Source organism: Lagenorhynchus albirostris, chromosome 21 (genome assembly GCF_949774975.1).
Source record: "Lagenorhynchus albirostris chromosome 21, mLagAlb1.1, whole genome shotgun sequence".
In the NCBI taxonomy this organism is placed as follows: domain Eukaryota; kingdom Metazoa; phylum Chordata; class Mammalia; order Artiodactyla; family Delphinidae; genus Lagenorhynchus; species Lagenorhynchus albirostris.
The window spans coordinates 30,416,153-30,433,316 of NC_083115.1; the positions used below are offsets into that span (position 1 = coordinate 30,416,153).

At 41.0% G+C, this 17,164-nt stretch overlaps 1 protein-coding gene across 1 annotated transcript in view; it reads left to right on the forward strand.

Moving 5' to 3' along the window:
- The first annotated feature begins 366 nt into the window (after positions 1-366).
- Positions 367-17,164, forward strand: part of NEIL3 (nei like DNA glycosylase 3) — a 41,563-nt gene continuing 24,765 nt past the window's right edge. Inside the window, 3 exon segments of the mRNA XM_060136444.1 lie at positions 367-522; positions 9,488-9,615; positions 16,917-17,051. Coding sequence (XP_059992427.1) covers positions 367-522; positions 9,488-9,615; positions 16,917-17,051 — 419 coding nt within the window.

Genomic DNA, 17,164 nt, shown 5'->3' on the forward strand with positions numbered 1-17,164 from the left:
AAATGTGGGTGTACAGAGCAGCTCAGAGAGAAAGGCAAAACCTCAAAGCAAAGAACAAGTTGGAGCTTCTGAGGTTCCAACTGCCTCCGCTTTTACGACTCAGCCCCGGTGGGTGGCAGATGGGCTGCGCCAGCGCTCACGTTTCGTTCCCTGCAATCCCGCGTCCGGGCCCGGAGCGCTGAGCCACTGCGCCTGCGCCCGGGAGCCCTGCCCGCGGACGGGGGCGGGGCTTCCGGGGCGGGGCCGGGCGCGCGGGAGATTTGAATCTCCTCGGGGCCGCGGTACGCGCTCGCGCAGACGTGAGGTTGCGCGGCAGTTTTCTCAGCAGGGCCGTGCAGCATAGTGGGGCACAGGGCGGCCCGGGAGATGGTGGAAGGACCGGGCTGTACTCTCAATGGAGAGAAGATTCGGGCGCGAGTGCGCCCGGGCCAGGCAGTGACGGACATGCGGGGCCGAGCGCTGCAGAGCCCGGGGGGGCCCGGCTCGCCGCCCTCGGCCTCTGGGGCTGCGGGCTCCTCACAGGTAAGCCGCTCCTATATCTTGCGAGGGGACCAACAAGGCGAAGTGGAATAAAAACCCCATCGGGTTTCCAGGGTCCAAAGAGTCATCTCTTTGCTTTGGCTCAGGCTCCCTGGGGCCCCGCGTTCCCGAAAGCTGACCTTGACTTCACCGGAGGGAGAAGGCCGTGCTATTGCACCCAGTTGAGAGCCGCTGGGCCGCTGGGCTGCTGGGCTAAGGCTGCCGTGGAGAGGCCCGGGCGGGGAGTGATGGAAGGTGTTTTATTCCAGGTCGCTTAACTTCTTTACAGCCCAGCGAAAGGTGGTTCCTTCTGTGTAGAGCTGCATTTTCTGCTGTTAATGTTATCAGATCTCCGCACCCCCTGACGTGTTTTTTCTTCACATTTTTAAGACAATAAGCTTTGTAGGATAAAATTCTAGCTTCTCGCTTGCCTAATATTCTGCAATTGAAAATGTATCACAACTAACATATAATTCTGAAATTTCGCATAGAAGATTTAGCACCAACCTTCCCACTCAACTTAATATTGCCGTCTAGTGAAGGGGCAGTGAAACCCATTTTGGTTCCCTTAAGTGGATTTATTGCTTTTTAGAGGAAATTGTAGCACAGCTTCTTGCCACTCAGGCATGCATTCCAGATGGTGTGGTATTCATTTGGTAAGAATTTAGAACTTAGAACTAAATTAGAATTTAGAATTTAGAACTAAAATTATTCTGATTAAGCCATCGTGCCTTAAAAGCCTTTTAGATGTATGGATGATTGTATTTCATGGATGCATGCAGTATTGTGCCGTACTTCAACTTCTCCTGCAAAGCTTCAGCATAGCCTTTGGTCCTGGAAGAAAAAGTTGCCTGCTATGAAATTAGCATCTGCTTACAACTTGAAAGAAATGAGGTTCTAAGTCTGAGAAAATAAATTTTCAAACTTGGAAAAAGAGTTAGTTTTGCATCTCCTTCCAGTTGCCAGTGTATTTTATTTATTTTTGACTTTATATGTCACTTAGTACTCTGCACCTATTCTTTTATTGTAGCGTTTCTCTCAAAATCATTTCAGAGTACCACAGAGATGGATCTTGAGTGGTCTCTTAAGAATATTAATGTTTAGAAAAATCACCCATTCAACAAAATTTTGAATACTCAAGGAACCAGGGGGGAACAAAAATGAACACCATCTTGTGGAGTCTGTTCTTTAGTTGGGTAGATACACAGACATTCATGAAGTAAGAACAGAAAGAAATATAAATTGATAACTTCTCTAAAGAAGAGATACACGGTTCCATAAGAACTTACAGGAAGTTCACGGAAAGCTTTGCTGAGAAAGTAACAGTTAAGCTGAGGTATGAAGGGTGAGGAGACCTGAACTGAAGGTTGGCAGGCGGAACGCTTCAGGCAGAAGAAGAGCAAAGGAAGAGAGCTGCGCATACATGAGGGATCGAAAGAAACCTGGTGTGGCTGGAAAAGAGAGGATGAGACAGAAGGAAGGTGGTTTGAAATAAGACAGGATTGGGATTGGTGAGTCGGAGTCAGACGCTGGGGATTTTTGTAGACCTGGGTAGGGAGTAATGGGGGTCTTTGAAAGGTGATAAGATCCATTGACACTTTGAAAAGATCACTCTACCTTGCAAAGGTAAGAAGAGTGGAGGAAAGGCAGGGTAGATGCAGCTTCCTCAGTTACACGAGGACTGTAGGAATCCCGGGAGGCCTGCCTGGACCTTGGAGGAGGGTGCTGGGGGCAGAGATGAAGAGAAGGGAACAGAGTCGCTATTTCGGAAGTAAAGGCAGTAGGGCTTGGTAACTATGGCATGACATGTTACAGATACCATCACTGACGTCATTCAACGATAATATATTTTGTATTAGGTCTTAAGCTTGCTCCCGAGGATACAAAGATGAGTTAGATAAACTTCCTTCTGTGAGAATCCCACTTAATGTTTTAACTAGACATCACCTCATTGGTATTTAGGCCCAAACAGCATGAACATTCCCTTTAGTTTGTGATTCTCTTTAGTAGCAAGGCATAAAGTGCTTTTGAAGAACTGTTGCATTTCATTTTGTTACAAGAAATAATAAACCAGTGATAAAGGATTAACCTGCTTCTACAGAGGAGGAATGTGAAGCTCAGAGTGAGTTTAAATAATTAAGTTGCCCCAGATCACATGACTAGGAAGGGGTGAACCAGGGTTTGACCTCCCTGCTTTCAGACTCCAAAGCCTACACTCCTAACCATAGATCCCCTCAGATATAAACGGTTCAGTAGGAAAATGGCTGATTCATTGTCAGGAACACCATATTGCTCAGCATATAGTGGTGATTACTTATTAACCAGCGAAGTGAGACCTTAGGTTTTTGTCTGTGTCTGCCACCATTTTTAGTCTTGTTCAGTTTGGTTGACTCTCTTACCTAATTTGATAATCCTAACGGCTACCATTCCCATGTTCACAGTGCAGCCTGATAATATAATACACATGCTTAGTCAATGTTTGGGCAATTAATACCACTTGGCAGCGTTACTAACTGAGCTATATACCCCTTAAGTAAAAAGCCTTGAACATAAAGCTGTTATGCTTAATACCTTGACATAAAGAGGTATTGAAAGTTAGAAAAGGTCTTTATGATTGGGATCTCAGGAACCTGGTTCTGTGGGAACTGGCTTTGAAAATCAATATGGAATGAATAATCCCTTTGTGGTTATTGGGAATATTCTAAATATTTTGCCATGGCTTCACTTTCTGGGCCTTTGATCTAAAAAAATAATAATCTTTATCAACATGAAGGGTTCTTTGCATTTTAGAGGGTTGTTCGATCCATAGTAAATTGCATCAGAACATGGTAGGTTGTTACAGATCTCTGGCGTGATCATTACTGTAACAGGTAATGATCCCGTGTTTTCTAGGCCTTTATGCCAGAGTTAAAGCTATTTAAAGGTGTCTGCTACTGGCTTGAAGTCATTAGTTTTCACAAGGCAGCAGTTGAAAAATAACAGCATACAATCTTCTTTATATTGCAGTAAACAGGAAAAATACAAAGGAGAGTTAAAGAAATATTAATTATCTATTTAAAATAAATGATTTAAACTCCAGATAATCATTGTACCAAAAAAACACCTCCGTAGCTACCGCCATAATGAACCAGTTACTGTGGCATATAGCCTTCCTCTTTGCTGCAGTTTGACAAGTCCATAGAGAACACGTTTTAAGGCACGTCTCCCAGTGACAAGCGATCCTCATTGAGAAGAAGAAAGGCTACAGCCATAGAAGGTCCCGGCATTCGCTAGTCCTGCACGCGCTGTATCATTTCTCTGAGTTTTGATCCACTGTCTTGTCAGCATAAAATTATGCAACTCTGTAAGCACATTGCATAAAACTCTGTTGGAGCTTTGGAACCTTATGGTACAAAGCAACATTGGAATATAAATGAACATGTCTGGTTAATGAGCTGTGAAGAGTCAATCCTCCGATTTTAATTGTTGGGTGGATACAGTATTGTAGTGAAATTGGTATGTAATCTGCATAAGTTTTCGATCTCCTTTCACAAAACAGGATAGGAAACAGTTTACTTGTATTCATTTCATTTGAAACATGATCCTCTGGCTACTCCGTCACTCCTTAAGGTTCGATACCTGTAGCTAGCTCTTCCTACCCTTCTTTTTTTTTTTTTGTGGTACGCGGGCCTCTCACTGTTGTGGCCTCTCCCGTTGCGGAGCACAGGCTCCGGACGCGCAGGCTCAGCGCCTATGGCTCACGGGCCCAGCCGCTCCGGGGCATGTGGGATCTTCCCGGACCGGGGCACGAACCCGTGGCGGACTCTCAACCACTGCGCCACCAGGGAAGCCCTCTTCCTACCCTTCTTGATCTGCCCTTCACTGTGCCGGGAGCAGAGTAGGCGTCTCATAAACATTTGACTGGATGGAGAGAGCAAAGTTCTGAATAGTGCCAAAGTAGTTTTGATGAAGGATTTAAAACTAAAAGCAGTTCAGAATCTTTCTTTATGAGTATGTGTTTTGTTATGTATGTTAAATGGAAATTCCTATTACAAGAAAATCATGAAGCCACATAGTAAACGTTTTCCTCCCTCCTTTCCCTTCTTCATAGTGGGGGGAGAGAATCATAGCTCATTTTTATTGCCAGTATGTAAAGGAAGGAGCTAATCCACAGAGATTCGTTTTCCAGCCAAATGAAGCTTACTTGTTTACATCCAAAAAGGGGTTTTAACATTGCATCATAGTACTTGCTCACCTTCTTCAGTGGATACCGATAATGGTTTCACCTTAATGACTCAGGATCGTTATTACCAGCACTCAGCATTATATAGAGCCGTGGAACAAGGGTCAACAGAGAACAGATAACATACGGATGAGGAAACTCAGGGAGATGACTTTCCATGGCCACTGGAGCTTTCACCAAACAACGAAGTATTGGGGGTGATGTAGAGAAAAGGACATATGATTATCTTGATTTTGAATTCCAGCTCCTTTGTTACTTCCTCAGCTGGAGGTGCTTATAACTTACATCTTTGCTTATTTGGTCAGGATTAGATTAGAGGACATATAAAACTCTTAGCTTAGTGCCTAGCGGTGTAAAGTAAACGTCCTGGTAATTGTTTGTTCCTTTTTCTCCCACATCAGCGCTTTCTCACCAGACCCATTTATCAGAGGCATGACCTATTGCCTTATGAAGGGGTGTAATCTTTTGGTGCCCTCATATTGTGTATAAAGCATTTAGCCTCTGAGTAAGCGCTTATAGCCTCTCCTCTTACAAAATTGTAGAATATATTTTGATGAAAGGACCTAAAGACCTCTATTTGGGGGCTTAGAGACCATTTTAAAAGTAGGTTCTTTGGTGGTCTAAATTGGTAGAGAAGTGACTTCTGATTACTGAAAGTGTCCTTGTATTAGGAAAGTAAAGCATGTGGGAGACAAAAAGGAGGACAGACTATGAATGTAAATATGGTATTATTTTCTTCCTCTCTGGGGAAAATATGTAACCGCACTAGAGCTGAAACATTTATCTATGGAAAAGTCTTATTCTGTTCTGAAAAGTTCATCTTCCTTGTTCACCCATGGATAGGCAGGATAAATGGTAATCAGCACAATAAATCATGTGCTGTCTCCAAAGATATATGTTGTTTTGACGATTTCATATTATTAAGCTACTTGAAAATGGGAACGTGAACCCTTCTCAATCATACTTAAAATTGTGGCAAAGGAGATTTTCCTCTCTATTTCAGGGGAAAAAAAAAAAGAATGAAATGTTCAAATAATACTGTAATAGGATTATAAGGGCCCAGATGAGAAAGCCACGTATATATTGGGCCATTGTGTATAGTTACAGCAAAAATAATAGGCTTGTGGAAATTAATTTTTGAATTTGTCTGGACAGCTGAAGCTTATACAAAGAGGTGATAACCCCAGATTCCACAGTAGGGCAAGTGAATATCTTGTAAATCTTTGGTTTATTGCAGAAGCCTTTCCCAGTTTGTACACAGGCGCTCTCAAAATAAATAGAACAAACCATCACTGGTACACCAGAATTTCCCCTAAATGGAGTTTTTAAAAAACAGTTAAAAATATATGCAGGTGCTTGAGATGGGCGATTATAAGTTGAATTTTTTATTTTGCCCTGAGTATATTATCTAAAGCTGATTATTTTAGAAATGATAGTGTACTGGGAATCAGAGGATTTGGTCAGGTGCTCACGTGATAGACAACTGGATAAAAAGATCTTTTTGTATCACCTCAAAACCCAAATAAGGTATTGGAATAGATGTTTTCAAAGCAGCCATTTAAATGCTAAGCAAGCATCTTAAATAAAAACCGGGACAGGCTGGGACTGGCCGCTGAAAATACATTAATCTCTTCCTAAACCTTCCCATAAAGTTCTTTTTACTTTATGGGAAACTCTGGTAAATATAGTATTTTACATCCATCTAGCTTTTGGTAGTCATGAGAATTTGGTCCTCCTATATTTAAGCCTCACTCCATTGAAGATAATTAGAAAATAAGAGACTGGGGTGTTAATAATTTTCAAAGGAGATAAAACAGGTGGTAGAGTAGAAGTTTTTGCCAAGAAACCTTGGGAAAGGTAAAGCAAGATGGGGATGATGGGTGGGGAAGACAGCAACCCTGTGTTTTAAAGCCACACTCAGTTTTAAGAGGGGAAGAAGGAGGGATCTGATTAATCCCACAGATGTTTCCTGAATTCCAGGCATTGTGTGAGGCTCCCAGGGATATTAAACACCAGAGTTACTTTTCCCCAGGAGCTTGTGGACAAATAAGGGAGAAACACAAGTCACAGACAGATCATCATTTAGTTTGTTAAGTCCCATCATAGTGGTTGGTGAAAACACTGTGCTGCGTTTGGCACTTTGAACACCTCAAGATGATTCCTCTTTCCAGTGGGGAAATTCCAGTACCAGAGAGAGGGACACACAATACATGTGAGCAAGGAAGAGGTTATACTAACATGTCATTTTAAACCCAAGCACCTCATCGAGTATTAAATAACGAATTCTGGGACTTCCCTGGTGGTCCAGTGAATTGGCACTAGAGTTCATCCAAGAAAGAGAAGAAGAATCAGAGGCAGATGTTCTGAGGACATGGTGACATGTGTCCATAGTTCCTGATGCTAGAATCTCCCATGGGTTTTTGGGGGTTTTTGTTTGTTTGTTTTTTGGTTTGTACAGAACTGCAAGGCTGTCACTATTAATTACTCCTGTGCATTCGTTCATCATTGGTCGCTCTAAGTCTGTGATTGATTCCGCAGTTCTTATTTTGCAAAGGAGAGATGTAAAGCCAGTTCTCTGAACTTCAGGCAGTTTGGGAAAGTTTGGCATTGGCTGTAGCCATTACAACTGTGAATGGATTTAGTGGAAGAATAGTGTCTGTTCATCTGCTTGGGCTGCTATAACAAAATACCACAGACTGGGTGGCTTAGACAACAGAAATTAATTTCCTTACAGTTCTGGAGGCTAGAAGTTTAAGACCAGGGTTCCAGCCAGTTGTTTCTGGTGAAGCTCTCTTCCTGGTTTGCTGATACCACTTTCTTTTCACATGGCCTTTCCTCTGAGTATACAGGAGGAAGACAGTGTGTCCTCTGGTGTCTCTTCTTATAAAGATACTAATCCTATTGGATCAGCGTCCCACCCTTATGACCCGATTAAACCTTAATTACCTCTTAAAGGCCCTATTTTCAAATACCGTCACAATGGGGGTAAGAATTTCAACGTAAAGAGTGTTGGAGGGGACACAATTTAGTCCCTAGCAATTTGCAATCTTTTTTTCTTCTTTTTAACATCTCTTATCCCTTTATCCCTTTGAGCTAAATACTACAGTTGTGTCTTTTTTTTTTTAACAAGGACCAATTTAGTCAAATAAAGAATAGAATGAACATATCATCTTAAATATATAGGATGACATGTCTGTAAACCAAAAGTCTGAGAATCACTGAATGGTAACATCCTAACATAAGTGGAGGGAAAGTTGTGATTTGCTCACAGACAGTATCTAAAACTGTTTTATCGGTTTATCATACCAGTATATATACTGCCCAGCTTAAGAAAAAGAGCATTATCTATGTCATCATTTTCTATGTCATTGTTACTTGGAAGGCTAGTCAATTGATTTCTTTTAAAAAAAATGATACGTTGGCAGGGCTTCTCAAGGGATATCTAAACTCAGCCCATTCCTTTCCTTCACCCACAGAAGAACTGAGATTTTATGTTTATAATTTCCTTGATCTTCTTGATAATGTTCAGTTCATACGTTGTAATTCTGACGCTATGTTGTTTGGTTTTGCTTGCTGATGGGGGAAGGAGTAGTGGGTTTCTTTTTCCTTTATTCTGAACATTGCAGTTGGGGAGGGAGAGAGGAGCAGACCTCAAATCAGATCCCCCTCCTCGGGGGGACCCCAGGCTTTATCTCTGATACCCCGTATCCCACAAGACCATGAAATTGAAGCGCTCATTCCTTATGTCTGGTAAAATGCCTTTCTGATAGAAGCTGGCTTCTTACCTTTGGGGTTCTCTCTCACTTTTACTTGTTTTTTTTGTTTGTTTGTTTTTAATTTTTTTTATTTTTTTGCGGTACGCGGGCTTCTCACTGTTGTGGCCTTTCCCGTTGCAGAGCGCAGGCTCAGCGGCCATGGCTCACGGGTCCAGCCGCTCCGCGGCATGTGGGATCCCCCCGGACCGGGGTACGAACCCGTGTCCCCCGCATTGGCAGGCGGACTCTCAACCACTGCGCCACCAGGGAAGACCTTTACTTGGTTTTTGACCTCTTATTCTTCCTTACTGGCTTACAAGTCAAAATGTCCTGTTTCCATATTTTATCCGCCATTTTTAGCTGTTTGTATCTGAATGCTCTTCCGAGGACGTTGGCTGCACGTTGGAAATGAAAGACTCTATGCCCTAGTTTTTAGCTTTAAAACATTCACATCATTTTTCTGTGCTTTTCATATGCACAGAGCGATATGGTCCTGGAAGAAGTTCATTTTGATTGTGTGCGAATGACTTTTTTCCACTTAATTTTATTTGGCCTCTCTCTTTTATTTATTTGTTTGTTTGTTTATTTATTTATTTTTGCCGTACGCGGGCCTCTCACTGTTGGGGCCTCTCCCATTGCGGAGCACAGGCTCTGGACGCGCAGGCTCAGCGGCCATGGCTCACGGGCCCAGCCGCTCCGCGGCATGTGGGATCTTCTCGGACCGGGGCTCGAACCCGCGTCCCCTGCATCGGCAGGCGGACTCTCAACCCCTGCGCCACCAGGGAAGCTCTGGCCTCTCTCTTTTTAAATGACTGCCTAGTAATTTGACAAAATGTATGTAAACAGCTGATTACGTTACTCGACTTGTTGGAGATGATTCTTCTCATTGGATGTACCTGGGCATGAAGTACTATAAAAACCTTAAGAATTAAATTATGATTTTTGTTTCGAGTTTGTGTGTGTTTACATATGTGTATGTATTTTCTCCTAGGCTGCTGCACTGAATAATAATAAAGATTCCAGCCAGCATTTCTTGAGACTGTTTAATGGGCACATTTACAGTGGCGTGGAAACTTTGGGGAAGGAGCTCTTTATGTACTTTGGGCCAAAAGCTGTACGGTAAGGTAAATCTGTACAGTACGTCTTCTCTCTCTATGCTTAGAGATGTGTAGAAGGCTTTTCTTGCAGTTTGCTGCATGTCACATTTAAATACATAGAAAGGACTCCATTTTTAAGAGAGCTCTAATACAAGAGGTTGAGATTCTATCATGGAAAGCAATAAGCAGAAGAAGAATAAATTGTGATGTCATCGTTCCTTGGAGGGTTAGTCAATTTATTTCTTTTAAAAGAAGATGACAGTCTGGCAGGGCTTCCCAAGGGATATTAGAGCGTGACAGCTCTGTTTTGCCCCTCCTCAAACTCCCCGGGGTGCTCTTTTCCCTCTAATTTCCACCAAATATTTATTGCATTTAGCGACATTATTCTCTTTATATTTATGACAGCTCCTCATTTGGTTTGAATGTCTCTCTAGATTTTTACATTTTTCTCTCTTCCTTCTTTCTCTGAAGCCTTGTACGGAAAGGGAAACTTATTTATAGATTTCAAAACTTTCCACAGAAGTAACCGGTTCTCTGCTGTCTCACAGTGCTTATGGAAATTCATTGCTAACACATTGGTTGACTTAATGATAAAAATGTCGAAATGTATGTAATCACCTATCTAATTTTTGCAAAACATACAAAAAAAGGCCTGTGGAATAATATGTCTGTCAAATCTGTCTTCTCGGAGTTTAGCCTAATCTGTTGCAAACTGTAAATTTGAATCTTTATTAATGTTTCCTTAAGATATTACACAGTGTTCACCTGCTTAAAAGTTCTGTTACCAGACCCCATGCTTCTAAGTGAAGGTGAATAATGGTTGCAAAGAGATAATATGACTCTGTGATTGTTATTTATTGCATCTCATGTATTGCATGTTTAGAGTACTTCAGACTTTATGTGATTGCTTTTCCTTTGACGTGGTCTCTTCATTGTCAGCAGCTGCTGTCCCTGGACAGCGTTGTCCCTTCATGGTTTTTCTCAGCCTGGAATTGATAACATCAGCACCCGCCTCCCGGTTCAGGCAGCAGTGATCTACTGCAGGCTACATTATTGTGGTAATAGATTGATTGATGTGATTGAAAATTCTTTGCTCCAAACAGAGTAGGACACAATGGGATCCATGTAAGATAGTTGAAAACATTGATATGTCATTGATTCTCTGTTGTGAGGTGCAGATTTATTTCTATAGCACGAGAGGGAGGTTTTTACCAAGTGTTCTCCACCAGACTGATAAGGGGGGAATCATTTCTCAGTGCAGAGCTGTCAGCAAGTGTTCCATGAAGTTCTAAACAAGGGCAGCTGTTTCCTCAAACTAAGTAACTAGTACCATCCCTGGCGAGTATGTGTCTCAGTACATGGATGGAGACCAGTGTGATTCCTATGGCCTTGACTGCTATGTGATGTAACAGTTGAAGGTCATTGGCAGATCAGCTGTTTGAATATGAAGTTAACAACCTAAAATCACCTGTATTCCCTTTCACAATTTAACGTAAGTTAGGAAAATGCTCTCCTAACCTGTGCTTCTTGGGAGGATGGATGACAGTGTCAGAGAAATGGGGTCCTGTGTAAGGCTGCAGGTCTGTGAGCGTGAGATAGAAATGTAGTCTTCATTTCTGACCTCTGTTTCCTCCCCACCAGGCTGGTCTGCTCTTTAGAAAGCCGATAGTAGGAAACATGCTTAATGATCACAGTTTTCCCTCAATAGGCAGCTTCTCACAACTCAAATTGCCCATGGATTTAGTACATCTTATAGGCCAGGCCATGAATCTTCCTGGGATTCGTTTGTTAATGAAAGTAGAATACAGGCCTAGCCCTCTGGAAGAGGATCTGCCATGTAAAATCCACACTTCAGAAAGATACAAATTAGACAGTGACTGTTCCTGTTGCTAAAAGATGTATCAGAGTGCTCAGAATAGTGCCAGAAAACAATAAAAATGATTTGGTATACGTTTATTTTAGGAGCGCAGATGTGGTGTTAGGTGTGATTAATACCTATACTCTTTCTGAACACTTTACAGAAGCTCTTCATCTGTCAACAAAAAAAGAGTCATGTTTAATTTTTTGTTAAATATGTATCAAATACTCATTAGAGCAAACTGAGAAACAATGAACAAACAAGAATAAATTTATACCTTCACAATCCCACTACCAAATAGAATCTCTATTAACCATGAGTGCATGTGTTGCCGGTACTATGTGTGCATGTATTTGTAACTCTGTTCACCCAGACATGCCCATCCTACAAGCTGTTATTTTCAGTCAAAATGAACGCAGCTTATATCGTGAACTTTTATATATATATATATATATATATATATTTTTTTTTTTTAATGAATATCTTTTCTAAAACACTTTGGTGTTTCCAACTTATGGTTTATGTGACTCCCATTGTTTGCAATTACATGCATACTCAGAGACCAGAAACTGTATCTGAAATATTTTGGAGGCTTTGCCATTTTAGTGAAGCATTATACATAATCAATTTTGTAATTTATTGGAGCTTGAGTGATATGATCCTCTAAAGAGAAATGCAAGAGATAATGTGACAGTTCTTTCTGGTTTGCTGAAAGGTCTTGTAAGGAATCCATGATACATATGCTACTTATAAGAGGGTTTTAGAGCTTAAACATAGTTTTGTAATCTGTCACATAACATGTTAGGAAAAGTTGGAGTGTGATAAGGACTCCAAATGAAATTTTATACTTCAGAGTAGTGAATACCTACTGTTTGTCCAACATGTCCACTTATCTTTTGGGGACAGCATTTCCTCTGGAAACTGATCATCTGGTCACAATAACCAAAGAATTCAAGTTGAATTTAGCATAATCTTACTTAACTTTCTCTCCCACGTAGTCGGTTGGGTCAGCCCAAGTTCTTCTGTGAACTTTCTCAGCTGGAGCCGAGGCAGATTAGGCTCTCGGTGATGGAGGAAAGCTGGGGCTGTGAGGCCTTAAGACTTGTAGGTGGCCATTGGCTTGTCCAGAAAGACAAGGTGATGGAAAATACAGCCAGCCTCCATAAAGCAGAGAGAATCCCAGAGGCATTTTAGCCCCCAATTCCCTCTGTTGCTAAGATCCAGCCACATTCTTGCCTTTCCTGCAGTGTGATTCTTCAGCCTTCCTAAGACTCCATAAGCGACCAAATATCCCTTAATGCCTAAGCTTTTTGAGTTGGGTCTCTGTCATTTGCAATGTAAGAAAACTGACCATTAAAGTAATCTACAGGTGGAAAAATACATATTTTTAATTTCTTAAATAGTAGCTTTTATCTTGTATTTCAATTACCATAATGCTTTCATGCGTAACTGGAGAAAATATGGAAATCCTTACCGCAGTCATTTACGTTCCCTTCTGCACCCGACAGCCTACAGGGTCACTAGTTCTGCCACTTTCCTTGTCTTGCTTCTTTTCACAGTACACATCATTTTATTGCAGTTTTTCCCATATTTTAAAGTAATATATAAGCCAATTGTAAAACCTTAAGATAGTTCCAAAATATCTAAAGGAAAAAGTAAATACCACCCATAATTACTACTGTTAAAAAGAAAACACTCAACAGTTTTTGTAAATATCATAGATAAAATATAAATTGTATATATACCATATATAGTTTATATTACATATGCATGAATTATATGATATTGCATGTTATGATTTTTATATAAACAGGAATTTTAATTTATATTTTTCCCTTTTACATAACATGTGTATTGCATTGGTCAACGTCAAAATGTACATTATTATTTTTAATGTGCACAAAGTGTTCTACTCTATGGATGTATCATCATTGTTTTAGTCAGCTACCTACTGACTACCTACCCTGCATATTCCTGTCCCAAGGGAGTCTCTCCACACTCAGGTCCCCCAGCCCTCCGGTGGCAGACTGCTGTTGCCTGTTACTCAGTGAGAGGTTCGTGATGGGGAAACAGAGGTTCTTGTTTCTTCCAGACCAGCTTTAATTTTGGGCTGGCCCTGAGCATGAGGGCCTCAGGGCTGCAGTTTTCTCAGAGCTGCTGCCCCTCTCCTCCCTAAGGCAGCCGTGCTTCCTTCGCTGTGTGGGTGGCCTTAGGTCAGAGAGTTTCCTCACTCTCTCCCATGGGACTGGTGCCTGGAGTATCACTGCAGGAGTCTGCACCAAGGTTGATTCCCTGCCTCATGCCTAGAGGCAGATGGCTTTTGCTTGGGCTCGTTCTGAACAGCAGTGCACTTGGCCTGGGCCTGGAGGCAGAAGGGTTTCCTTCCCTCCCCAGTGGCAGACTGCTTGCTTATCCTTGTTACCTGCACAAGACTTCCTCTGCCTGCAGGTAGTTTCCTGTTACTCCTGTTACTACTCAGCTTTTTGTTTGTACCTCTCTATTGGCTAGAGCATCTTAAAACTTTCTAAGACCTCTGCTTCATGTAAGAGGCATGTTCAAGAAGCAAGCATACAGGGTTTCATGCAGGCAGGTCCCACGTCACCAAGGGTGGCTCTTTCAGGTCCCCTGCCATGACTCACATCTTACTGGTGGGCAGCTAACTTGTGGATGCCTGTGGGAAAGAGCTTACAAGTGAGGGCACACTCTCCTTGTGTCTGGGGCTCCAGAGATTCTAAACCGTCACACTAGCCACACTATTTAAAAGTTTGTTGAAAATATTAGCTGTTTTCTTCTTATCCATTTCTACAGTAGCCGTCTCTTTCTCCCGTACTCTTTCCCAGATGGAATAACTTGTGTGTCTGTCTTTCCACAGAGGGGCTTGTCACTCTTCGGAATTTATTTCACCCGGCTGCCTGCTCAAGAAAATTTAGGATTTTGTAAATACTGTGATTTTTCTCTCCTTATTAGGGTAGGATCCATATTCACTTTTAGCTTCTATATCCTAAGTAGAAGCAGAACTCCCTTTTTCCTTTTCAACATGGTTAAGACCATATCTTTCTTTTTATAACCTCTTTCTTTGAATTCCCAGCATAAGTTTTACAATCTTTATATTCAACTGTTTTACACGCTAGTATCCATATGACGATTTTGACCACTTGATAATCTTCATAAGCAGTTGCCTCATCTGCATGTGTAGTTGTCATTAATCTGAACCTGTGACAGTACTGTCGTTGATGCTATTTATGTTTGGTTAAGGAGGTTCAGATTATTCTGCTAGTGATAACAGGAAGAATGTGGCTGGTGGTTAAAATAGTATTGGGTCTTATTTATTGATTTGTTTTAGGCAGTTATTTCTAACTAGAGGAATTTTCTTACTATCACTTCAATTTTTAGTTTGAACATAATTTTTATATTAGAGTTTTGGTTGCAAGCGACAGAAGCCCAACTTAAACAAGCTTAGTAATTATTTATTATAAGAATATGGGTGTCTTTTGATACCGGAAGATAATGCAGTCAGGCTTCAGGTAGAACTGGAAGCGAAGACTAAACGCTATGAGGACTCTGCATTTCCTGATTCTGTTCCCCGCTGAAATCTCCTGTCGTCTGTGTCTCTGCAGACAGGCCTCTCTTGGCTTTTCTGGTGCCCATGTCAGGACACATTACCCTAGACAGCTCCCATGATAGATCTCCCAATCCTAACAAGAAGCTGATCTCTCTGTGTCCCAGATAAATTCCTCAGGAAAATGCTGATGAATCCAGCTTGATCCAGGTTTCCATTCCTGAATCAGCTGTGTAAAAGGCATGGGATCAGAGGAAAGGACAGAGGCCACTCCCGGCTGGGCCTAAAGCCCGCGGTGGGCAGGCCGTCATGTTATGCAGAGTGAATGGTCTCAGGTAGCCAGTTGGATTGGGAGTGGGTGGAGCTTGAGAGGATCAAGAGATAGAAATATAACAGTACAGGTATTTACTGTGCCTTGAAAATTTTGATGGTACTGATATGTTTTTCTTAGTTTAAGATAAAGGGTACTTAATAATAAACACAAAATTCATTGGTTTATTGGGGCTCAGTCATCATAACATTTTTCTATTTCATAAAAATTCATAAAAATAAAATTTATTATAAAAATAGTTATTTTGATGCACTTTTCCCCCTGAATAGATTTATAAGACCAAAAAAGGCATACTTCTTTGATTTGGGGTTCTTACTGGGGCTACTCCTGCATTTGAACTGGGTCTTAACCTTTGAGATTTTATATGTAGATGCAGTTTCATTATAGAAAGTGATTTAGAATCCACTTTAGGAGCCATGCAGCTGAAAAGATTTTAGGTATGATGGCTTCTGGTCATGACAGTTGTACACCTTTCACTGGCGTTGAACCTCCGTAGGCCAAGTTATGGAGTACTTACAGGCACACATGTTTCCTGTCAAGAACTGTGGGGCATGTAAAATGCACTTATGATTGACAGTAGGGCGCACAGCGTTTAAAACCCACATCTTTAAAGTTAGACTGGTTAACCTTGTACAATACTGTAACATGGTGCTTTGGAATTAGAAGCACAGAGCAGTAACATTTGCTGCCCAAAGAGCCATATTTATTAACTCAACAAAGCTATAAGGAGAAGGGTTTGAAAGGCAGAAAACTATTTCATCTTGAGAGTCATTTCTGATCTTCATCATCAGAAGTCTTGTAAAACCACTTTCTTTTTTTCTTTTTTTTAAAACTGGACGTACTAATCAATCCTGTAAAAACTGAAAGGCTATGAATTTTTCATCACTGCACTGTGGCTTTCAAGTTAACCGTAAATATTTACAAATCCCCTCTTCCCAATACATACAAAGGTAGAAGGAAACTAAAAGAATTGACGACAATAGCATTTTGACTTGTTCTCTTTTCTTTTAATATGAAAGATTTTGCAAAAATTTGTTTCACTGTGTTATCCCAAAGCAGGGGGGTAGAAAAGAGTAAGTGTCTTAAACCATAGATCTCATTTTGGAATAGGTAAACATTTCCAATCTACTGTAGCTAGAAGTAAGGAATGTGAATGTTGGTGGCTTTGTAGAATTCATAAAAACACCAACTATAGGCAATTTAAATTTAGCCTTATCTCACCCCAAGCCTTTGAATCAGAGAAAAAGCTGAGAGACAGTAGACTGTGGTGTGAATAAAAGGTACCTCATCTGACAAGAAAAGAGAACAGGGGTGTGTTTTCTTGGGCTTACTGTCAGGGCCTTATTATTTCTCTAGGAACTTATTTTCTTTGTGAGTTGAAAAAATGATTGCCATATCTAGTTTTATAAGGATACAAAGCCATTAACAAAAATACGATATTAGCTATCACTTTGTGCCCTTGAAGTGTCTATTGTGACTAACATTTGTTTGCTTATATTCCAAAAAGTGAAGGAACAAAAATTTCATGCATGATATACTTACTGCCGCTCAAAGATGGGTTTGCTTTTGTTCTAGGATTCATTTTGGAATGAAAGGCTTCCTCGTGATTAATCCAGTTAAGTCTAAAAATAAAAATGGACTTTCTCCTGTTTTTGAAGTACAGCTCACCAAAGATCTGATTTGTTTCTTTGACTCATCAGTAGAAATCAGGTAAAAGATTGAATTAAAAATTGCTTCAGCTGCAAAACTGCAAAGTTGGCTCTGCAGTTGGGTTTGGGAATGTCACATGTGAAAATAAATAAATAAACAAAAATTTTAAAAGT